The sequence below is a fragment of the Vulpes lagopus genome, chromosome 3 (genome assembly GCF_018345385.1).
Source record: "Vulpes lagopus strain Blue_001 chromosome 3, ASM1834538v1, whole genome shotgun sequence".
In the NCBI taxonomy this organism is placed as follows: domain Eukaryota; kingdom Metazoa; phylum Chordata; class Mammalia; order Carnivora; family Canidae; genus Vulpes; species Vulpes lagopus.
The window spans coordinates 107,641,595-107,666,716 of record NC_054826.1 but is presented as its reverse complement, the minus strand read 5'-3'; the positions used below and the strand labels follow the sequence as shown (position 1 = coordinate 107,666,716).

At 52.0% G+C, this 25,122-nt stretch overlaps 1 protein-coding gene across 4 annotated transcripts in view; it reads right to left on the bottom strand.

Moving 5' to 3' along the window:
* The window catches only part of GSG1L (GSG1 like), a 206,172-nt gene extending 182,312 nt beyond the window's left edge, over nucleotides 1–23,860 (bottom strand). For 3 of the 4 annotated variants that reach the window (XM_041747034.1, XM_041747035.1, XM_041747036.1), the window contains exon 1: nucleotides 23,393–23,860. In XM_041747034.1, the coding sequence (XP_041602968.1) occupies nucleotides 23,393–23,747 (355 nt within the window). In that variant the 5' untranslated portion in view covers nucleotides 23,748–23,860. Of the gene's footprint in view, nucleotides 1–11,058; nucleotides 11,174–23,392 lie in introns of all 4 variants that reach the window. The other variant, XM_041747038.1, reaches the window with a different exon arrangement.
* Between the last annotated feature and the right edge of the window lie 1,262 nt (nucleotides 23,861–25,122).

The following is a 25,122-nucleotide window of genomic DNA, read 5'->3' as shown; positions in this document are numbered from 1 at the left end:
CCCAGCCACTCACACCCACAACTTGTCCACTTCTCCCCATCCTGCCTCCAGCTTTGTGACCAGCTCTCCAGAAACTGGATATCAAGCGTCAGGCTTGATAAAGTTCATTGACCTAACAAAATAGCTCAGGAGCCAAGACCTGGTCCTACAAAGCTTTACAGACATCCACCTGTTTAAACTTTGTAACAATAACTATGCAGTGGGTACTATTGTTATCCCACTTTACAGACAAGGAGCTGAGGCTCAGGGAAAGTCGTTACCTCGTGGTTCCGCACCCAGCAAGGCTGGAGCTGAGACGCGCACCCAGGCAGGCTGCCCAACCCGGCACTCAGCGCAGCTCCAAGCTGCAGGCTGCCAGAGTCATGGTCCTAGTTCTCGAGGGCTCTTATTAAATACATAAATAAAATACAGTGAGGCTACCCGTAGACCGAGGGTGAGAGGACATCATGAACCACAGGTCTGGTTTTGTTGGTTCTACTTGTTTTAAATCAAGGGTTTCTATTACTATAATTCTGGGTCCCTGAGGTCCATATTAACAATGTAACAAGGGAGGCCACATTCGAGTCTTTAGGAGCTCCCAGAGCACTTCACCCCTCAAGATAGAGTCTCACCCCTCGCCCACAACCCTGTGGGGAGAAAGTACTTCATCTTCATTTTACAGATTAGGAGACGGAGACTCCCAGAGGCTGCACAACTTATCCATGTTCACACACCCCAGAAGGGGCAAGGCAGGGTTTGAACCCACAGCCCTGGCGTTCAGATTCCAAGACGCTGGACCTCTCTAGAGCCTCTTCTGACTCCTCGCTTCTGCCCAAGCCAGAAGGAGTCGTGGTAGAGGGAAGGGGAGGACAAGCATGTGTGGCGTATACCCAGCGCAGGAGTGTGGAATCAGCTCCACGGCAAGAAGGGGGGGAAGTCTGTCTCCATGGTTACGCGGGACCTGAACAAAACATCACACACAGATTCCCGTAGCCTTGAGCACCACCCCTCCGTCCTCCCGGCAGTATCGCCCGAGAGCCGATTGCTAGGCCTTCCAACCTGCCTGCCCGCTTCTGAGAGCCTTTCTTTTTCATTATTCCCATTATGAAACCTGGCACTTTATAACAGCTAAATGTTTCCTAATTATTTACAGGTTCACCTTCACAGCACCCCATGAGATGATGATCCCGCTGTGCATTTCTGTAATACTCTGCCCGCCTCCAAAAACTCAAATTGAGTTACCAAGATTATCTCATTGATCCTCCCACTTAAGGCTGTGTCGGATCCGTAGAAAGCAGTTAGCCTCACTTTCAGCTGACAGGCAGGGATACTGAGGCACAGATGGACGGAGACTGCTATGGAGGGTTTCACTGTAAACAAGCGTGTGGGCCCCAGGCGGCATTCTAGGTTCTTTTTTTTTTTTTTTTTCCAACCCAGAAAAGGGAGAGATTGCTCTCATGACCAATCTCAGTCACTGATGACGGCTATTGGTCAGTCGTGTCAAGAAGGATTCGGAGGTGGTGTCTGAGATTCGTACAAAAAAGTAATATGATCAATTAAGGATGTCGACCATGGGTGAGGAAGTAGGCTGCTGGCACTCGACTATGACAACAGTACGTGTCCCTGGGAAGATTTTGTGTTAACTGTCAGCCAGGAGCGACTCTGTCCCCCAGAGGACATGTGACAATGCTTGGAGACATTTTGATGGTCATTTTGGCCCACTGAGGTGGGTGCTAATGGCACAGAGGCTTCTAAACACCCTACAATGCACAGGACAGCCCCCCAACAACAACAAAGAAAGAGCCAATCTAAAAGGTCAACCGTGCCAATGTTGACAAACCCTCCGTAGGACACACCCACACATCCACACTCACACTCACGCAATAGTTTGGACTTCTGTCCTTGGTCCTCAGCAGGTCAAATGTCAACATGAGTATTTATACCCCAATATGCCCCAAAACAAAATTCCTGACTTTCCCCCTTAAACCTGTTCTTCCCTATTTTTCTGTCTCTCAGCAAATGGGACCACCCACCAGTCTCTCAGATCAAAACCCCAGGGGTCACCCCTGACCCTTCTTCCTCCTCTGCTGGCCTCCTCATCAAGTCCTGTTGCTTCTTCCTGCAAAACAGTTCCCAAGCCCACCCCCACCCCCACCTCCACCACCCCCTTTCCCACATCTACTTCTTCTAGCTCAATCTATCTTGTGTGGATCACTACAATCAGCTTCTAACTTGACCCCCAGTCATATCCACCTCTTTTTCATCCCCTGCTCCCACTTCAGGGTCTGCACACTTGCTGTTCCCTCTGCCTGACACGCTTTTCCCATATCTTCACTGGGAGCCTCCTTTTTAACAGTCGGTTCTCAGGGAAAACATTGGCTCCCCAGAAAGTCCTGTCTCCCCGACCCTCTTTTCACTGTATTTCTCACTCTCTGAAACCACCTTATTTATTTATTTGTTGCCTTGCCACTCTCCTCCTTAAAAAGGAATCAAAAGTTGATGAGTAGAGATTTTGTCTTTTTCGTCAGTGATACCGTACTACCAAAAACTAGCCCCCAAAAACAAGAACAAAAAATAAATAAATACTTGGCATAGAGTATGCATTCAAAAAAAAAAACTTCCTAAGGAATGAATGAATTAATGAAATTTCAAGGATATGGCTTTCCATCAAAGAAAAAGAACAAACCCCTTCTGTTGAGTAGGACCCAGGAGATGGAGACAGCCTTCCAGCCCCTAGAACCGAAAACCTTCCCTCCACTAAGCTCTGTTCCTCTGGACATGTGGGCAATGGGCGACTTGCTGGCAGCTCCCCCCATTCTCAGCAGTGCTGATTGGACTCCCAGCATCTCTTAGAGCCATTTAAAAGCTAACAGAATTCTCTTTTCCCACTAGCATCCCCATCCTAGACCACCTCCCTGCAACCCAAGAGCTTCATCCAGACCTGAAAGTAGCAAACATACACATGCACCCTGATGCTGGGCCCTGTGGATGAGACCTCATCTGTATGTTGCACCTTCTCAAGATCACAAGATGTTTTGTGCTTTTATGGCCATTTTACTGATGGGTAAAATGAGGTACTGCTAGTTTATGTCATTTAGTCAATATCACACAGAGCTGGCCCGGAGGAATTCTTCCCAGGACAGAGACCCAGTGCTAGACATCTTTTATCTATTCCTATTAAGATAAAGCACCTGATAAAATTTTAATGTATATCCAAAGCTTAGGGGGTAGTCATGTAATAAAGGAGCAAATGAGTGAATCAATGGGTCACGATGCCAACTTATATTTTCTTGATTCTAAATCCAGTGGTGATATCTACCACACTTTCCCCTCCTCCTTCGCAAAATCTATGCCCTTCAGAGGATGTGGGGCTTCTAGATTAGGACTGGTGGCATGCCAGGGATGCATGATTTGCCCTCTCTTATCTTTCAACCAAAATGTCAAGGAAACACACCAAGTAGTGAAATGCTACAAGGGGAGCTACAAATGGGGCCTATCAGCAATGATCTCTACCAAACCAAAAAGGAATTTCCATGAATCCACTTATCTTTGCAGGCAAGGAAGAAGATACCTGAAGGGCCCTACCACCCTAAGTCTGTGACATCCCTGCATGTGGTAGAAGCAATGTCCAACCTCTGTAGCACATGAACCACTTTCTATGGAGATCAAGACCATTCACCCCCAGCTTGCATCCAGCATCTGCGATTCCCAGTGAGGGCACATGGCCAAGAGCCTGAGCGGACAGGCAACAGTGCATCGCATCTTGTGTTGCAAAGAAAACTGGGCAAAGACGGGGAAAAACATAGGAAGCGTGCACCTTGGAAAGCGTAGTTTCACATCACCCATTTCTGTTAAGGAAAGTAATTCCTCCTTGCCATATTCAAGGCTCACCAAAAGGTGAGCAAAGGAGGTTCAACCTCTAGCTTGTAGAGTCACAAAATATTTTTTAAATCCCCCAAAACAGAAATCAGCTTAGCAATAAAAATGCCAGCCATCAGGACCAGTTAAGATCTTAAGACAGGGGATGCCTGTGTGGCTCAGTGGTTGAGTGTCTGTCTTCAGCTCAGGGCGTGATCCTGGGGTCTGAGGATTGAGTCCCACACTGAGCTCCCTGCGAGGAGCCTGCTTCTCCCTCTGCCTATGTCTCTGCCTCTCTCTGTGTATGTCTCTTATGAATAAATAAATAAAATCTTCAAATAAAAATTAAAAATTAAAATAGGGTATTCCTGGGTGGCTCAGCAGTTTAGCACTGCCTTCAGCCCAAGGCATGATCCTGGAGTCCCGGGATCAAGTCCCGCATCGGGCTCCTTGGATGGAGCCTGCTTCTTCCTCTGCCTGTGTCTCTGCCTGTGTGTGTGTGTGTGTGTGTGTGTGTGTGTGTGTGTGTGAGTGTGATGAATAAATAAATAAAATATTTTTTAAAAATTAAAAATAAAAATAAAGAACTTAAGACAGGTGAACAGGAACCTAACAGCAGCCAGGTGTAAGTTAGAAAGATCAAAGAGGAAAAAAAATTTTTTTAATTAAAAAAAAAAAGAGGACCTGCTCTATTATGAGCAAATACTACACCTGGAGAGACCTGTGAGACCATACTCAAAATAAGGAAACACATGGAAAATAGTCACCCAGAGGGCGCTGGGAGGACAATTCTACACTCTAAAAAGGGGAAGGATATACTCAAGATAGAGAAGAGAAGTACCTCTTTGAAGCACACTTATTAAAGGAAGCACAGATAACTCATGAAAGCATTTGTTTGCATCTCTGAGAAAGTATAAACTCTAAATTCTATAACCAAGCTTGGCAGATTGGAGGCTAAGACAACAGATTTCATTGAGAAGAGCTGTCTGGAAGGCAGTCCAGGTGAAAGAGGAGCCACAGAGGACAGGAATTACTGTAAGGTACCACAGATACACCCACTGGAAGGAATGAAGGGTGAAATGAACCCTGCAGAAACCTAAACCAGCAATGCAGAGTGTTAGTAAGAATGAACCCAAGACACTTCAACCTCTGTCCTAGAGAAGACATTCTGACGTGACTTAGGGACATAATGAGACCCATTTCAAGAGGTAGAAAGGGTCTTTCTTTCATGTCTCTGCTCCTCTGAGCTGCAATTGAAACTAGGTCCTCAAGCCTCCTCTTGTCTCCCCTTGGTGGAGACACCACACTTCCCACCCTTAGAAGTCCAAGCAAAACCATGTTGGGGTACAGGGGACAGAAAGCAAGGCACCATCATGGCTAGTCTAGGAGAGTCTCACCTTGGTCACTAGAGTAGAAAAGTATGAAGGACGTGGGGATGGAGGCCTCTCTCCCAAATTTCCAGAGAGGCCAGAAGCTGGAGAACAAAGTTTCTAAACTATTTTGGAATGCAAAAGAATGAGACAACACAGGGCTTTCAGCTTCTGGTCCAGCATATAAGGAGCCTGCAAGTCACTGATCTGTCCTAACCAGAACTCAAAAGTGGAACAAGCAACAGAATCAACAACTCTTATTTTTCCCTAAGAGAAGTGAGGTCACAGGACAAACTGTTCCCTCAAAGTTGGAAAGACAGATGGATACAGAGAATTACAACCTACCAACCCGGAGTAGGAAATCTGGAACTGTAACTGACAGGTTGCCAGAGGCTCAGTGTGGATAAGTCTGAGAGATAAAAGCTCCAGGGGAACCCAATCATCAGGGTCCACACACTTTTGTAAGTTTCACCTCCAGAAGGTCTACCAGGTCCTCACAATGAATATCAGATAAAGATCCTCTCATGCTTCCAGCAGGGGAGCAGGAAAGGAACTATCCTGAAATATGCCAGAGTGTTCTGTTCTTAACAAGGCCTACCCTCCAGAAAACCTAGTTAACCAAACCCTAACCTACTGGGGTATTATCGGAGCCTAACTGACCGGGGGAAGGCAAACACCCAAGCCCAGCCCACTCTAGGCCTGTTTACAGCAGTTCCTTACACCCAGTACATCACATTCAGCCATCAGGACAATTATCACAAGGCATACTCCAAGGCAAAACAAAACAAACAAACAAAAAAACCCATAATCTGAAGAGACAGAGCAAGCATCAGAACCAGATTCAGAAATGGCAATGCTGTTGGGACTATGAGACCAGGAACTGAAAACAACTATCATTAACGTGTTAATGGCTTTCATGGACAAAGTAGACAGCATGAAAGAACATATGGGCAACACAAAATGGAAAACTAACAAAGAACCAAAAAGAAATACCAAAGATCGAGAACACTGTGATGGAAATAAGGAATGTCTTTGACAAGCTGATGGACGAACTGGACACAGCTGAGGAGAGTCTCTAAGCTTGAGGATATCTCAATAGAAATCTCCAAAATTGAAAAGTAAAGAGGAAAGAAAAGGAAAAAAATTGAACAGAACATCCCAGGACTGTGGGACAATGATAAAAGGTATAACATATGTGTGATGGGAATACCAGAAGAAGAAGGAAAAAGAGAGAGAGAGAGAAAGGAACAGAAAAATATCTGAAACAATAATGACTCCCAAATTAATGTCAGACATCAAACCACAGATCTGGGAAGCTCACAGAACATCAACCAGGATAAATTCCTAAAGAATGAGACAAAGAGAACATCAAAATTATGAGAGAGAAAATAAGAGCCTTAGAGGTCAGAAAACAGAAACCAATCCCATAAATAAGTGGTGTTCTTCAAGAAAAGCTTGGAACAAGTGGAAAGGTAGAAATAATTGAGAAAGTGATACAGTCAAGCTTCCTTGAGTTAATCTCAACAGGTACACAGCTAATTTTAAAAATCAACATTTCTAAATTCCATGAAAATTTCTCTATATTGAGGAAAAATTACACAAGAATTCAAAGGGGGAAAGGTTTCCTACAAAGGAAAAATTTGTCTGACTTTAGACATTTTTTCTCCAACATTAGATGCCAGAAACCAGAGTTAAGCCCACAGGATGTTGAGGGAAAAGATTTAAACCTGTGGATTCTATACCCAGCCATGCTATCATTCATATCCAAAGACCAAGGAAAGCTATTCTTAGTGTTTGTTTGTTTGCTCGCTTGCTTGCTTGTTTGTTTCAAGAGTAAAGAAGTAGATCATGTGCACTGAGGACAAAACCCACACCTACATGCCCATAAAGCCCCAATCTTGTCTCTGCTGCCTCTCCCACTTCCTGGCTCAAAATACTCTAGCCACACCCATCTTCCTTCTTCCCACTCACCAATCTGTTCCTACACAGAGTCTTTGCACGTGCCATTTCCTCTACCTGCCCATGAAACTCTTCCTCTCACTCTTCAAGTCTTAATTAAATCTCCCTCCTCAGAGGGGGTAGGTTTCCTCCCTTGTGTATTATTCACACGCACACACTCACATATGAGTGTACACACACATGCATATACACATACAACTAGAAGTTCCATGAGGGCAGGAACCTACCCTGTCATCCTCTTCAAAATTTTATCCCAGCATCTAGCATGGGACCCGGAACACCACTGGTGACTGTCATACCTCGCATTCAACTCCAAATAACATATGAACTAAAACGGAGGGAAAGTAAACTAAAGGAACTTGCAATTAGCACTGAAACCAGCTAAGCAAAGGATCACTCTGCAACTGTTGTTACAAATATGAGTAAAAAGCAGAATTTTAAAAATGCACTAGATGCTGTATCACTCTGCATAGTTACCAGAGAAATAGAAGCCCAAGAACTACAAACATTATTAACAATAGTGTGTATATATTTTTAAATTATTAGTAAAGAAAAAGGAAACAAAACCTAATCCATATAGTAAAAGATAAAACAAAGAAAATGTGTAAAGAAAAAGGACTACAAAATTGGAAGCATTCAACAAAAAAAAAAAAGAGAGAGAGAGAGAGAGAGAGAGAAATGACATCAAATGTATTTATAAGTCCTGTTTGGTTAAGATGTTCCAGTTGTACCAAAGACAGAATCTAACCATAGTGCTCTTGCCAAATATGCACCTAACAGAAAGACATGGAAACTTAAAATGAAAAGGCTAGAAAGAGACATATCAAAGGGACACAAACAAAACAAAGCTGAGATAGAAATATTAAAATATGAAAAAAATAGAATCCAAAGCAAAAAGCATTCACTGGGGGAAAATAGTCATTTTATCTTGACAAAAGATAAAATCCACAATTTCACAATGAAAATATAACTGTCATGAATTGTTTTGTGATGAATAACATAGATTCAGACTTTATAAAAAACAAAAACTATCAGAGACACAAGTAAAAATGGAAAGAATTCTATGGAAGGGAAAGATTTTGACCTACTTCAGCTCTTGGCAGATCAAGAAAGCAGAGAAATAAACAAGAAAGTCCTTGAAAAATGCTATCTATAAAGCTGCTTTACCCTACACACAGGGAATGTCCCTACTTTTTCAGGGACATTCACCAAGACACATACCAAAAAAAATTTTTTTAATTATGAAGCAGAAAGTTCACAGGCTACTTTCCCTATCATTCAGTAAAACTAGAAACTGATGCCAAACATTTTAGCAGATAAGACAAAGTACTGGGAAATGTCTAATGCTCTACTAAATTATTCTTGGATTAATGAGAAATTAAACTGAAATTTCAGAACTATTAGACCCAAAATTGTAATTTCAGAATTTTAAAAAAAAAATCATTTCAGAGAAAGCACTGCATTTTGAAACTCACAAGACAGGGCCAAAGTAAGGGTCAGAGGCAAACTCATAGTATTAAATGCATTCCTTTTTTAAAAAACTAAGGAAACAAAGTTTTCAATTCAAATACTTGAAAATGCTAATAAAACAAACCTCAAAGAAACCAAGCCAAAGGAAAACAGACCGTATTCGAAAATTTAAACAAACAGAATTGATAAATATAGAACTGATTCTTAAGAATAGGCTGAGGGGGAGGGGGATGAAAGAAGGGAAGGACCATAAAACAGCTCGGCAAGACCTGGGCTGAAAAATAAGGAGGGGAAGCTAGAACAAATTATCAGGACCTCCATCATGAGGATGCAACATCTCAGCCCAGGTCCTGTGTAAGGATTTCAAGCCAGTCCACACGTTCTGGAGGGTTTGAAAAGCAATGTTCACCAGGGCTCCTATCACACTTGGCAGACTCCAGCAAGAAAAATAAGAGAAAGAAAGAAAACTCAAATCCACAAGATGAGGAGTACAAAAAGAAAACTAATCAAAGAGACTTTTCCTTTTAATCCTAGGAAAATACTGTACTAAATTTTGTGCTGGTCAGTTCAAAAATCTCAATGAATAAATTATTTTCCGAGAAAACACAACTCACGGATAATTGACTCTGTAGGTAGAAAACCAAAGAGATCCACCACTAAGGATGGGCTTATTTAGCCTGGAACACTCCTCACCTCCGAATGCTGCCTTCCTCAGCTCATTCAGGTCTCACTTCAAATGGCATCCTTTTCAAGGAAGCTTCCATGACACCCTATCAAAAACTCCAACATTGAGTGCCACTTCATGACCCTGTTTCACAGCACTTATGTCTCTATGCAATCACTGGATTATCTATCATTATTTTATTAACTTATTTATTCTCTCTCTCTCTCTCTCCCCACTGCAATGTGAGCTCCTTGAGAACAGGGATCTTGTTCATCAAATTCACCAAGTATTCTGCTGCCTAGCAGATATGTGCTTGGTAAATGGGTTGAATGAATGAGTGAGTTAATAAATAAGTAGATGAAGACCAAGGAAAACAAGACAGCTTCCAGAAAATCCTTCCAAATAATCAAAGGAGGAGACACCTGGGTGGCTCAGTGGTTGAGTATCTGCCTTTGGGTCAGGGTGTGATCCCGGGGTCCTGGGATTGAGTCCTGCATCGGGCTCCCCACAGGGAGCCTACTTCTCCCTCTGCCTGTGTCTCTGCCTCTCTCTCTCTCTCTGTGACTATCATAAATAAATAAAAACGAAAAAAAATTTTAAATAAATAAATAAATAAAATCTTTTAAAAATAAAAAGATTAAAAATAAAATAAACAAATACTCAAAGAAGAATAAATCTTTGAAGATGAGAATAACTATCCTAGAAAATACTTGAAGTTCCAGAACAACGTGGCTGGCAGGTAAGGGTTCATATATGGAAAGATGGCCACGGGTCTCCAAATTCTACTCCACCATCTTTAGCGGGAAAATGAAAAGCAAGCTTGAAAAGTCACAGAGATGTGTCGGGCTTGTGCAACCAAGAACACATGTGGCATCAGCAAGTTAGCCTTCACTTCCCGTCAGCCTTCATTCCTGTAGGCTGTCTGATTGTTTCCCCGACCCCCTGTGTCCTGGAGTCATTCTGGCCTGAATCTAGTGCCACATGAGCCAGGATCACCAATAAACCCATTCTCCATGATCTATCCTGCCTACGATGTCAGATCTGTGAAGACAAGGCCTTGTTTTGTTCACCACCAAATCCACAGTGGCCTTAGTAGGGGCTCAATAAATCTCAGTAAAATGCACAGATGTATACACAATTTCTTGCTGTCTATCTTCCTGCTCTAGAATGCAAGCTCCATGAGACTAAAAACTTCCTCTGCCTTGTTACCTGCTAACATCCCTGCACTTATAGACAAAACCTAGCATACAGTAGGCACTCACAAAAATCAATGAAAGAATGATTAAGAATCTCAAAGGCTTGGGGCACCTGGGTGGCTCGGTTGGTTAAGCATCTGCCTTTGGCTCAGGCCATGATCTCAGGGTCTTGGGATCAAGCCCCAGGTCAGGCCCCCTGCTCAGCAGGGAGTCTGCTTCTCCTGTTCCCTCTGCCCCCCCCCACTCATTTTCTCTCTCTCTCTCTCTAGTAAATAAAATCTTTAAAAAAAAATCTCAAGACTTCCCATCAGAGTAATTCCAACTGTTCACTTCCTGCCCATCCCAGGAAATGTGGCTTTTTGAGGGGCAGAGAAGGGTTATTTTTAAATAACCACCCTTCTGACAAATTGAGCAGAAGTCATGAAACCGAAGGTCAAGGTCTGCAGATCTTTAAGGGATAATCAAGGACCAGGAACTAGAAGCCAGGGCCACAGGGAAGCAGTCTGGGTCCTAGCACCAGCTCTGCAAGTGACCGGGGGATGGTTTCAAGGAGGTCTTTTACCTACAGAGACTGAGTGTCCTTGTCCATAAAACAGAGTCGACATAGATCGTGATTCTCAGAGCACGGGCTGCTTATCACTGGGGCATTTGAGGTCAATGAATGTCTGGGAGAAGTGCTGTGGAGAAAAAAAAAATTAAACTCAGTGGTGGAAGAGGGTGTGCTGAGAGTGGGGGTCACAGATTTAAACACAGTGACCAGGGAAGACCTCACACAACAGGGGACATTTTATTAGTGAGGGGTTGGGAATCTGGGAAAGACTGTTGGGCTGAGAAAACTGCAAGTGCAAAGGCTTTGAGGCAGAAGGATGCCTGGGAGTGTTTGCATAAAAGCCCCCCAGAAGAAGTTAGGATGTAGTGGGACAACAGGGACAACTTAAGTCAGGTTCTGTGGCCACTGACAGGACCACTTCAGCTTTTCCCAAGTGAGATGAGGCTCCTGGAAGGACATCATCCAATGTGTACAGGATCCCTCAGCAGACTGTGGGGGATGGCAGGAAGGGGAGGCAGAAAGACCAGTGACGGGACTGCAGGAGTCGTCCAGGCAAGAGATGGTGCTGGCTCAGCCACAGTAGCAGAGAGAAGGCAAGAAATGGTTGGACTCTGGATGTGTTTTTAAAAGAAGCCAATAGGGGGGGATCCCTGTGTGGCTCAGCGGTTTAGCGCCTGCCTTTGGCCCAGGGCATGATCCTGGAAACCCGGGATCAAGTCCCATGTCGGGCTCCCTTCATGGAGCCTGCTTCTCCCTCTGCCTGTGTCTCTGCCTCTCTCTCTCTCCCTCTCTCTCTCTCTGTCTCTCATGAATAAATAAATAAAAATCTTAGAAAAAAAAAGAAAGAAGCCAATAGGATTTGCTGATGGACTGAATGGTATGTATGTGTGTGTGTGTGTCCTTTGTCATTTGTTGAGATGGGGCTGAGAGGGGCAGGGTGTGGGTGTGGCGGCCAGCCCCACAGTCACCAATCTTCCCAGCTCCTGCTTCCTAGGCCCATGGTAGGGCTGCCATCCTCCAGCCCCTGAGGATGTTAGATGTGATCGTGGGATTTGCTCTGGCCAGTGGCAGGTGCCACCTGTAGGCAAAACTCATCCCCGTCTCTGGCCATACAGCCATGGAAGCCTAGAGATGGAACCTCTTTTATCCAGGTCCCTGATGAGGACAGCATGAAACACAGTCCCCATGGTTGTCTGAACCTTCCCAGATTTGCAAGTGGTGACAGCAGCACGATGCAGCCTGTCCCGGCTGATGAGGGTGGGAAGGCAAGCGGTTAGTTTGGGCTTTGTTCATTCCCTTCAACTGAGTGATGACTCGAGACTTGTGTCCACCCCACCCCACTGTGCTCCAAGGAGGGTCTCCCTCCCTCCATGCTTCTTCCAGAACCACCCAGAAGAGCTCTGACGAGGCTGGGAGTGGGGGGTGGGTGGAGGTGCCACATAGGACAAGGCTGGCAGCCAAGAGCACAGGGGTACAGACAGAATCAAGGAGATAAGCCTCCTTCCCCCTTTTCTGGAACTGGACCCTCTGACAGAGAACACAGGGTAGAGAGAGGCCCGGAGAGAAGGGAGGACAAATGGACACAGACGGAGGGGAGGGGAGGATCCACAAGTGTGTCCCAGAGGCGACAGGGCGCAGATCCAGTTGGCTTGCGGAGAAGCTGCCTCCCACACACTGAGTTTCCTAGATGGTGAATGATGGATAAAAATAACTGGGGACAGTTTGGAGAGGCGCAGTGAGCTGGGATGAGTGGAAGCCCCCCAATAGGGCATGGATGGAAGGAGGAGGAAGACTGCATGAGGGAGGGTCTGGCCAGGCTGTCCTGCGTCCCCCACATGCCCAGGGCCAAGGGAGGAAGGCCTGGAAGAGCCACAGACTCCTGTGCTCCTGGAAGAGAGCAGAGAAGGGGCCATATGTGCCCTTCCTGGCTCCCGGGGCTACCTCAGGCTCCCCTCTGCCCCTCTCCTCCAGCAACTCAGGCCACTCCCTCCACATACATGTGCATGTGTGCACACATGTGCCTGTGCGTGTGTGCATGTGTGCGTGTACATGTATGCGGCGTGCACGTCTCTTGTCTGTGTATGCCTGCATGTCCATTGTGTCTCTGCGTGGGTGTCTACGTCTGTGTCTCTCTCCCTCCATGTCCCTCCCTCCCCCTACACTGACCTCCCCTCCCCACCCTGGTCCAGGTGTCACCTCAGACCCAGTCCCTGGCAGGCTGGGACATAGGACAAGGCTCCTGCAGCTACTGGCCGTCCCCTCAGCTCTGCTCCCTGAAGCTGGAGCAGAGGGACCCTGGAGTCCCCACCAGTGGGGAGGCGGGCAGGCCCTGCACCCTACAACCATGCTCTCCAAACGGCTTGGGCAGCCTGCGCCCAGGCCACCTTCCACACCTCGCCAACATTACCAGCCAACCATAGAGTTCAGTTCCCTCGTATAGGTTCTTGGAGCTGAGGGACTGCTTGGGGGCAGAGAGTCTGGCCTTCCATTTGGACTAGGTATCAACCAGGAATCCTGGAAGGAGCCAGTCCAAAAGCTTGGTACCACAATGAACCCCACTTTCCAGATACAGAAACTGAGGACCACGTTTCCTCTGAAAACTCGGAAGGGGATAAACACCTGCTTGCTCTCTTCTAAACCACTGTCTCCACTAGTGTCCCCACCCAAACCGCATCCTCCTTGGGCTCTCTGAGATCCCTGGGACAGGCTTGTCTCCCCACAAGCCAGGACCGTCTGACCTTGCCCTGTTGTGTCCACTCCCCCTGACACCACATGACTGGCCCTTCTGGGAGCCCTCAATGGTTCCACAAGGAGCATTTCCGAGGCAATATGCACATTCCCAGGACCAGGAGGCACTGGGCATCAGCTCTCCAAGGCCAAGGGATTTTGCCCCTTCCTAAGGACCGCTGTGCCCTGCTCTTGGGACACCACAGTGAGAAGCAGCTGAACGTGGTCTCTGCTCTGCTCTGAGGTGCTCACTTTAGCACGAGAGACACAAATCATAAAGAGGCGTGCAAATAAGTAAGATGGTCATTTTAGCGAGCCAGACGTGTGGTGAAGACAAGAAGCCTCTGGAGGAGACAGGAGCTAGGGCTGGTGGTTAGCAAGAGTCTGCCGGCAGAGCAGAGACCTAGACACACAGGAAGGGAGTTCGGGGCAGGGCACTGGCAAGAGCAAACACCCCAGAGTGGGACACCAGCTTGGAGCGCTCAGAACTGCAGGGCGGCCAGCCGGTCAGAGCAGGGTGAGAGGAAGATGGTTCCAGAAGACAAGAGAGCAGGAGGAGGCAGGTGGAGCCAGCGGGCAAGGGTGCTGCCGGGGGGCCGGTCCCACCCCACACTCTGCAGAAGCCAGCGCCAGGCCTGCCCACTGCCTCATTCATTGCCAGATGCAAAATGACAGGGCTGGCTCAGACGCTCGTGCCCACAACTGCTGCGTCTCCAAAACCCCTGGGGAGCTGTTTAGAAATACAGATTCCTGGGCCTCGCCCCAGACCAACCAAGCAAAAAGTCCAAGGGCAAGACCCTGGGTACCTGCACTTTAACCAGTTCTCTAGATGAATCGGGGGCATCAGCCAAGTTAGGGAGACACCAGGTGTGTCAGGGATAGCCTGATGCGGTCTCCAGGGACAGGTCTCAGGACACTGTAGGCCACATGGTATGTTTAGGGGGGATGCCTTTCTCTGTGACACAGGTACATGGTTTCGCACCAGCGTCGTAGAACCCCAGAGCACCATATGGTGTAGAACCTCTGGCCTCCAGCACAGCTGCAGTGTCTTGGCTAAAAGAAGGAGGCCAGGGCTGATGGCATAGCCACAAACTCCTTGGGTTCCCAGATGTGCCCCTGCTGCGTAAGGAGGGGGCATCTCTGTTCCCACCTGACCAGCATCTACTGTCCCTTCTATTAGGACCAGGCCCGGAGTCTGAGGGATGCCTGTGATACAGTGATTGCTATAATGCCCCCAACTCTTTCACCCTTCCATGTTTCCATGCCCTTGGCCCCCGTGACTCCACAGCATCCGCCACATACCCACGCTGGGCTCGGCCACGTGACATGCTTTGGCCAATAGGATGTAAGTAAATGCGATGCATGCAGAGGCTGGAAGAGCACTTGCACGGTGCAGCTTGCTCCAGCCGTCACGTCTCTGCCACCACCATGAGAACGGGCCCAGGCTAGCCTGTCGGAGGATAAGAGGCCCGGGTGCCAACATCATCCCAGCCCACAGCCAGTGACCACCACACGTGAGTGAGCCCAACCCAGCCTACACTCCTCTCACTCTCAGACCATGCGGTTCAGGCAGAGCTGTCTTCATCTCCCACCCCAGGAGCATGACCACGTGACTGAGGGTACATGTGAATGAGGCCCGGCCAACCCACACAGCTCACTCCCTTGGGCCACACTGATCGGGTCAGGGGTAAGGACATAATCCAGTGGATCCTCTGAGAACCAGTTCTGGACTTCTGTTTGGACCTTGGGAAGGAAGAACTCACTTATCCACTGGAGTTCCTGGAAGGACAGGAGGTGAGCTCAAAGCTTCCAGGGATGGCCACAGGGGGAGAGTCCACTTGAGAAAGAAGCTAACCCAGAGGAAGGCAGAGCCAAGTGCTGGAAGGACTCAGATTCCCAACAACCCTGCGGGATCCAGCCATGCCCCACGCCCAAACTCTTCTCATGAAACTATTAAGAGACACCACAGGGGTGCCCGGCAGCTCAGTCAGTGGAGCATGCGACTCTTGATCTCAGGGCTGTGAGTTTGAGCCCTATGCTGGGTGTGGAGATTACTTTTTGAAAAGGGAGGGGGACACCTGGATGGCTCAATTGGTGAAGCGTCCAACTCTTGATTTTGGCTCAGGTCATGATCGCAGAGATTGAGCCCTGCGTCGGGCTGGAGCTCAGCAAGGAGTCTGCTGGTCTCCCTGCCTCTGCCTCTCCCCCCATTTGAGCTCTCTCTCCCTCTCGCTCTCAAACAAATGAATAAATAAATAATCTTTTAAAACTCAGTATCTGCCCAAGTGCCATCTGTTCCCCTGATCCCCAGTTCCGGTCCTCTGTCCCCACAGGACCGGCTGTGTGATCCCACACCCCCCTCCCAGAACACCGCAGATGGCACCAGCCTCAGCCCCCGGCCCCACGCCATCACATCAGATTCTCTCAAGACCATGAACCAACAGACATGGGATCGAATCCTGTTACCAGCGGAGCTCTGCTCTAGAAATGGCAAACTAGCAAGAGGAGGATTTGCTCACCCCTCAGAAGGGCTTGCTTTTGGCCCACAGGACAGGCTTATTTTTAATTGAATCAGTTCTTGAATTTTACACAAGCAAGAGATTTCTTATAAACACCTGGAGTTTTGACAAAATGGACAAGTGGGCCCCCTGTGGGCCTCCACCCTGCAATGAGGATGATCGTCTGGGGCTCAGCAGCTGCCCCTTTGGCTGAGGTACATGTCTCCAGGTCCCCACAGCCCCCACCACGCCCTCTATGACACTCTCTTATTGTTCCAGGCTGGCCCTTGTAGGGTGTTAGTTGGCAGGAGGGCCCATCGATTCAGAGCTGCAGGAGCCTGGGTGGCCTTGGCTTTGAGCTGCGGGGCCTGGGGATGGCCTCTCTGCCTGGACGCTGTGGGGCACAGCAGCCTCTCTGAAACATGCCTTTTTCCGGACTGGGACTTACGTCCACTTCTGTCACTTTGGACCATCACAGTCCTGCAGGCAACACAGAAGCCCAAGGTCATAGATGGTTCTGAGCCTGGTGCCCCAGAATTTAAACAGGGGTGATGACTATTCTGAACCCCTCCAGCTCTCCACAGGGTCCCATGGAGCACTGCTTCTCAGGAGCAGAATGGAAGAGGGGGAGCAAAGAAAGAACGAATGACAAGCCCATGGGAATGATGGGCATGGAGCACAGAGCCCGGGCCTCTCACTGTACCCAGAAGTCCAGAGAAGTTCTAGAATCCTAAATGCATTCAACACAGTCCGTGCACCCTTACTAAGTGCAGATGAGCTCGTCTAGGTCCCAGAATGTGGCATCCTGTGAAATGGACCAAGTCCTGCCCCCACGGAGCTGGCATGTGGGAAGGGGAGAGATTATAATAAACAAAATCAATGAGGACAATATGTAGTCAGTAAGACAACAATTACAGCCATGGGAGGAGAAGGTGGGAGACCAGTGCTGGGGAGCGGGAGTGAGGTCACTGATTGAGAGCCAGTGCTCAGGGAAGGCCTCTGGGAAACAGGACATCTGAGCCCAGACCTGCCTGGGAGAAGAGACCCCAGAGAGCAGGAACAGCAAGTACAAAGGCCCAGGGGCAGGAGGGCGTTGCCCTGTTCCAGGACCAGCAAGGAGACCCCTGAGGCTAGCGTGGAGTGAAGGGGGTGGGGTCAGAGAGGCAATGTGGGTACATCACAGCAGGCCCCGGGCCCCATAGGTGGGTAGCCCTGAATCTAAGTGAGGCCACGCAGAGTGGAGGGAGGCGATCTCACTTGAGTAGAAGGCAGACCATGGAGGCCGAGGGCAGAAGCAGGGAGCCCAGGGAGGCGCTACTGTCCTAGTCCAGGGGCTGGGCACTGGGGCACAGGCCAGGGCAGAGCCATAGGTCCTGGAGGACTCCAAGGCTTGGGGCCTGAGCCCCTGGAAGGGGGCAGATGGTGTTCACATGAGGGGGAGGCCATAGGCATAGGCCGGTGCCTCTCCCGTGGGATCCCAGGCCCAGTGTTCACGGACCTGCCAGGCTTTTGAGGAAGGCCATAAATCCAGACGTTTCCGTGAAGTGTCTCAATTTGCAAATGTTGGTGACCCATTCCAAGACTGTAAACACTGTAAGGCCAAACAAAACACATGGACAGTTCGGAGCGGACCCCCAGGCCACAGGGTCAGTCACAGCCAGTGCCATCACTGAGGGTTTGCTGTGCGCCCACAGAGCACCCGCACCATCACCTTTAACTCCAGCCAGGCTAGTGGGGCAGCTGTTATCATCCCTATGTCCCAGCCAGGCTACGGGGCAGCTGTTATCATCCCTGTGTCCCAGCCAAAGGGAACTGAGGCCCAGAGAGGATAAGCGCCTCAACCAAGGCCACACAGCAGGCGAGTGGTGATTGGGAGGGCTGGGGCCTGGGCTGTCTGTCCCTGAAGCATGTCATCATGGGGTGCTCTGCTGCCTCCATCACCCAGACCAAAAACAAACAAAATCTTCATTCTACAGGTAAGGAAAGAAAAGGCCTGAGAGAAGGAGTAGGACTTAGCCAGAGTCACTTGGCAAGCTGGCGGCAGAGTCTGGCCTCGAACCTGGGGCTCATGACTCCCGGCGCACAGCTCTCCTCTGTTGGAGGAGCCCAGGGTGCCTGAACGAATTGGGTTGGTGGGGGTGTGGTGCAGCATAGCAGGCAAGAGCCGGGTTCTAGAACCTTCTGCCACTTAGTAGCTGTGTGACCTTGAGCAAGTCACTTTATCTCTCTGTGCCCCAGAAAGCAGGTGTCACCATGGCACTTGGCTGCCATAGAAGCGTTCCTGAAGTGGAAGGAAACAACGCTGGTCTTGGACTTAGAGCCATGCCTTTCAAAGTCCGAGTCTTCACCCACCGGGCGATCCCAACACAAAGCCCATCCGATATTACACCAACACACTCCCAACACTAGAGCCTTCCTGGGCGGGAATGTCAGACCGGTCCTCACACTGGTGAAAAAGGTTTATCGGCATAATTTAAGGGAACAAGCAGAAGAGGTAGATTTTTCCATAGAAAAGATGGGGAAGCAAGAAAGGCATGGGGGGTCAGCAAGGGGCTTTCTCCTCCTGGTGAGCACGCCCCCACCCACACGCACCCCACGTACACCCTGTGTAAGGGACGGGTCGTGTGTAGCAGGCACCTCGTGAACGGGGAGGGGTCCCCAGCCGGCCCCCCGCCTCACTGCAGGGTAAGAAGACACCCGGAGCCCGAGAAGGGGCAGTGCTCCTAACGACAACCAGCATTCAAGCCCCGGATGTTCAGGGAGCACCTAGTACGGGCCGGCGCTGCGAGCGCTAAGGAACCAGCAGCAACCGGAGCAGATAAACTTGGCCGCCACCTTCACCGAGCTGGTGGGCAATAGGCAGAACCAACAAGCAACACTGAGATCAAAGCCCGTGGCAAGTGCTGGGAGAAAAATCAAGCAGGGAACGTGTGGGGAGATCGATTTTGAACTGGGTGCTCAGAGAGAGCTCAGCACTGTCTTGAAGAAGTTTCTAGAAACAACATTGTGGCCACCTAGGGGAAAAGCTGTCCAGGCAGAGGGAAGGGCCAGTGCGAAGACTCTGGGTGCTGGCGTTGGGGGCCAGTGTAGCAGGAGTCAGTGACCACGATGAGGGGAGCAGGAGAGGAGCCCAGAGGAGTGGCACAGCTGTGGAGGAGCTATGGGAGGACGTGACTTTGACTCTAAGTGACAGTGGGGCCATCAGACAGGGCTGGACAAAGAAGGGACAGGATCTGGCAGCTGCTGTGGGGCTGGGTGAAGAGCAGACTGGGGTGGTGGGGTCAACGGTGGAAGCAGGGTGACCACTGCAGAAGAGCACCGGAGAGGGGGGGTGGCAAGGGGCGCTCCCACACCCAGCAGGGGCACGGCATCTTCCCCACACTATTTCACTGAATATTCCCACTTCCAGCAAGTGCCACCTGCTCTGATGCCCATTCTAGAGGGGAACAAACTGAGGCTCTTGCCCAAACCACGCTGCTAACAGGAGACTCGGGAAGCCTCCATCCTTCACAGAGGAGGATGGGCTCCATCCCAGGGGAAAGAGTGGGTTCAGAGGGTCCTGCTCCTGCTTCCCGTGACCCATCCCGCCCTTCCCTGTGGCTGCCTCCATCTCACCTCCCTCCAGGGATGTCTCACCTCCCTCCAGGCATCCCGGGAGCCCTCCCCGACCCTGCCCTGCCACCCCATCGGTCTTCCCGAGTCTCCTCCTTCCTCGGGTTCAAACACACACCGGACGAAGTCCATCCTCACCTGTGCTCCCAGTTAGCACCACCACACAGCCCGGCCACCCATCACCCCACCCCCACCCCCAGAACCACACTATTCCTTTTCCGGACCTTTCCTCCGCTGCCCCCGCCCCCCCCCCCAATGCCTACAACGGGCAACCACCCAGCCCTTCTGAGCATCTAATCCAGAGGAGAAATCCAATTTGCGTGAAGGGCTCGGGGTAATTCTGTGTCAAGGCCATGCTCCCTTTCTGTTTGTTGAAGGAGGTTGATGCTCCTTCTTGGAGGAAGGAGAAAAGCTTTCTTTGTGCCCGGTCTGGTGAAATTGTGTCTGTTTAGGACAGGCTGCAGTTTTCTTTGTGAACGCTGTAGATTTTTTCATGTGGGTAAAAGGGCTTATTAGATTTCCCTGTGGCTGCACAGAGTGGGGAGAGGCTCTTCTGGGCGCAGAAAGAAATTACCGATCAGGCGTTGGAGAGGAAGGAGCAGTTAGCAGCTGCTTCTCACGGAGAGGTCAGGATTTCGTGGTTGGCGTTTTCATTGGGGTGAACGTGAAACGCTGGGAAGGAAAGAAAGCCTTGCCTGTAGTTTGGGAGGGAGGGAAAGAGACATGGTCTGCGATGTCTCAGGGGTGGGCAGTTAGGAGGGCGGGGGTTTTGTTAGGGCCGGGGAGGGGAGTTGTTGGGGGCGGGGTTTTTTTTTTTCCTTCCTCAAGTAAAAAATAAATTTAAAAAATGGTCACCGAAAGCAGAAAAAGTGTTGCCATAGCAACAAAAGTTTGAGGCCAGGTACTTCCTGACATCCCTTCAGGACCACAGAGGTGGCAAAGGCAGGATTTGGGCACCGTGGGATCAGCCAGGGAAACCATCCAAGCTGGCTCAGACCTCCCAAATTTCTCACCGGCTCTGACAGGCTGATAACTATTTTCCAAGCTCTCGGGGAGGAAAATTGTGATTTTCTGGGAGGGGCGATCTCTAGCCAACAGCGATCAAAGGGAAAGGAAAAACTGTGGGTTTGCATTATTTGCCCAACAAACTAACCACCCATGTTTTTACGAACACAGGACTGGGGATGAGGGTCTTAGGCTGAGTGCCACCCCCCAAAATGACGCCCGTCCCGGATCCCCCAACAGCATCATTCACTCCACCCAGATCCCTTTCTGTCTCCAAAGATAATCGGGGCCCCCTTGCCAGCTGGGACACCTGGCCAGAAGCCTCTCTGAACCCCCAGCTCCTCATCTGAAAAGTAGGCACCCTAGAAGTGCCTCCCGCGGAGGCGTTGGCAAGGAGTCAGCAAGATCTGGCAGGTGAGAAGTTTTAGCAGTGCCTGGTGCGCATTAAAAGCTCAATAAATGTAAGCTAACATTGCTTTAAATGTTTTTCAATTAATAATTTTTAAAACTGCTCCGGCTTAAACACCCTGTGTCAAGCCCTGGATGAGCGACACGGATGAGCTCCAACCAGGGAAGTACCTGCAAGCGGTGGGGCCGTGACCTTCAGGGAGAAGCCAAAAGAGACCTCAGTGAAGAGGCTCAGCCAGTCATCGAGGGCCCGGACACCCACGGAGGAAGGGACCGCAGGGACCAGGCAACTCCAGAGACACAATGTTGTGTTTTTAAGTACATGTATGAAGGAAAGACAAGGAGGCTGCATTTCTACACCAAGGAGAAACTTGCTGACAAGCGAAGGTGATGTGTGGGGGACCTCTACCCCAAAAGGTGCGGATGTTCTCCAGGACAAGACACTACAAGACCTCCGTGGAAAAGGTCAGGGTCAGGCTGAGTGGAACGCAGAGAATTTTAGCCAAGATGCCTTTTGAGGTTTTTTGTTTTTTGTTTTTTGTTTTAATTACAACCTGAAGTAAAGATGTGACTTCTGAGTGCACACCAGAAGTGAGTCTGATGGGGAGAAAGTGGTCAGAGGTGGAACCGTCTCCAAACACGGAGTGTCTGGCACATGGCTAGTGTCACACAGCTGGTCACAGAAAAGTCCAGCCCAGCACCTCCAGAGGCAAGGCAGAGCAGAGAGCACCCCGGGGAAACCTCTGCTTTATCATCCCAAGGTCTCACCCAACGTGAATCCCATAAAAATGTACACGACCTACTATGCAGAGGACACTACCCACAGGCTGGGGGATGACGGTGAACCAGGCAGCTCAGTCCCTGCCCTCACCGGGGACATCCTGCAGAGACAAGGGACAAGAAGCCAGTGACCAGAGGCAGGCTCCAGAAAATTTCAGGTTGTGCCGAGTCTGATGAAGGAGATAAAGGTGATGATGAGAGACAAAGTTAGGGGACCCTGCCTCCAAAGGGGATGGGGAGATCTTCTCTCCAGAAGACCCTGCCTGGGAAGACAGGTGGGCAAGTCCCAGGGGAGCTGAGGCCCCGGAAGCTGTGGGGAAGGGAATTCCAGGCAGAGGGAGCAGCCTCCTAGGGTTTATCTTACACCTTCTTGTCTGTGTCCTTACACGAACAGGCCGAGGGCTCATTCAGGGCAAACTCCGTTGTCACCCACCCCCTCGACACCGGAGTGCTCACATGGGCGCACAAGAGCGTTCCGTGAATGCACAGACTTTTAACCTTGGGGAGAGAGGTCAATCCCTCCAGAGGGTCCGCGCGCCCGGACCTACAGCCACCTGGTCTGGGCGGCAGTGGCTGGTGTGGCCCCGCACCCGGCCGACGCCCAGGGCCTCACTGCCCTCCTCGGGGGCACTGCCTCCGCCCTGGCTGCCCGGGGAGGGCACGGAAAGGGGCGGTGAGGCACAGGGAGCAGTTTGCTCTGCCTACTGGAAAGTCACCCCCCAGCCAATCTGATCGGAGCCTGGCCGAGCAGTCCCGCTTCCCCGCCCGCCCCCTCCTCTCTCCCGGGCCCCCTCTCCCCTCCCCCCGCCCACTCCCGGGCCGCCCGAGCCCCGTCCGGGAGAACGACCCCCCCCCGCGGGGCCGCTGGCTCCCGGGACGCGCGCCCTCCCCGCAGCGGGCCGGGCCCCGCCACGACGGCGGGGGCGGGGGCGAGCCCGGAGACGAGTTGTGGCGCGGAGAGGAGCGCGCGCCCCGCCGGCCGGGGAGCCCGGGAGCCCGGGAGCCGGGGCCCTGGAGACGCGCCTCCCCGGGGCGCGGCGACGTCCCCGCAGGCGCCCGGCGCTCGGGAAGGGCCACCGCTGCGCCCGGAGCCCCGCACGGCCGCGCGTCCCGGCCGCCCCCCGCCCCCGCCCCCGGGCTGCGGCCGAGCCCCGCGGCGCGCCGGGACCCCTCGGGCGGCAGGCGGGGGGCGCGGGGGACGCGGGGGGCGCGGGGGGGCGCGCGGGGCCGGGGCGCGCGGGGGGCGCGGGGGGCGCGCGGGGCCGGGCCCGGAGCCCCGAGCCCGGAGCCCCGCCGCCGGCGCCGCCGGCACTCACCGAGCCCGCCGAGCTCCTCCTCGCACGAGTACCAGATGCCGGTGTGGAAATTCCTGAAGAGGAAGCGGTCGTCGCCCGTCTCCCAGCTGTAGAGCGCGCCGCCAGGGGGGCCGTTCCCGGCGGCGGCGGCGGCGGCGGCGGCGGCGGCGGCGGCGGGGGCGGCCGTGCCGTTGGCCGTGGCGTTGGCGCCCGAGTTGGGGCAGTTGGCGCGCCCGCCCTGGCCGCAGCCGGGCTTGGGGACCCGCTGCGTGCCCTGGCACCAGTGCGTGGTGAGGAAGGCGGTGGTGGCGAAGAGCAGCGCCAGCAGGTTCAGGGCCACGGCCAGGAGCGCTCGGCCGCGGCGGCTCGTCTTCATGCCGCCCGCGCCGCCGGGACCGCGCCGCCGGGGAGCTCCGCGCGCGAAGTTGGCAGCCGGCGCCCGCGTCAGCGGCCGCTGCCCGCCGCGCCCCGGGGCTCGGGCGCCTGCGATGGGCGGCGGCGGACGCGGCGCGGGCCCATGGCCCCGCCACCCGGGGCGGGGGCGCGGGGGGCGCGGGGGCGCGGGGGCGCGGGGGCGCGGGGGGCGCGGGCGGCGGCGGCGGAGCGGCTCCGGCGCGCCCGGAGCCCGGAGCGCGAGTGCACCTCGGCGAGGAGCCGCTGGCGCCTGGCAGCGGCCACGGCGCAGGGACGCGCGCCCCTCCGTGGGGAGACACCTGCAGGCGGCCGGCGACACTGTTCCGGCGCCCGCCCCAAGCGGGGAGAGGGGGCGCCCCACGCCGGGCGCGGGCGGGGGACCCGGAGGGGAGGGACGCCCCCGAGGAGCCCCGCGCCCGGCCGGGGGCGCTGAGAAGCCGGAAGGACGCCAGGCAAGGCGCTCTCGGAGCAAGAGGCTCCCCACGGGGGCCGGGGGCGGGCCCCAAACCCGGCCAGGAGAGGGCATCCTACTCAAGACCCGGCGCGCTGGGCTCCCCAAGAGGGACGCGGGCCGGCAGGAAGGACCCCTAGCAAGGAACCCCAGAGGATCAGAACTGCAAAGTTCCCTGGGCTTCCCACAAGCTCACCCGGGAGGGATGCCCTCCCCTGGACCTGGACTCGCAGGACCCCTCAGAAGGGGCATCCCACCAGGAAGGCAGGGTTGTAGAGTCTCTGGGGCTTGTGCCTCCCCTGGGGGCCGCCCCGGGGACTTAGACTGCCTAAAGCAACGAGAGGGGCTTCTCTGGCAGGTGGAACCCACGGTTGCCTGGGCTCTCTGTTGTGGCATGGAACAGCGGCAAAGGTGGCAAAGACGTGCCCGATGCATGTGTTGTGTAGGACAAATGAGGCTTCCTCCCGCAGACCATCCGCACTTGAGGTCCCGAGCAGCGTGACCCAAGGAGGTCTGGACACACGAAGTTGTAGTTGGTAGGTACGGATGCCCTGCAGAGGCTGTCTACTCAGACACTTCCAGGTTGGGGTGGGGGCAGAGTGGTCAAAAATACTGACTTTGGGGTCAGGCTGTTCTGGGGCTTGGCCAGGTGGGACCTTTGAACAGTCACCTAACCTCTGGGAGCCTCAATTCTTTGTCTATAAAAAGGGGAGGGGTATCAGGCTGTTGTAATGGAGTCGGGCCCACCGAGAAAAGGATTTGGCGCACAGTAGGTCGTCAGTAAATGCCAGCCACTATGATTAACATCTGAACCAAGATCGGTTGACCACATTTGCAACCCAAAGGTTGACCTTTCAGAGATCTCTCCTGCAAACTGGGATTGCCC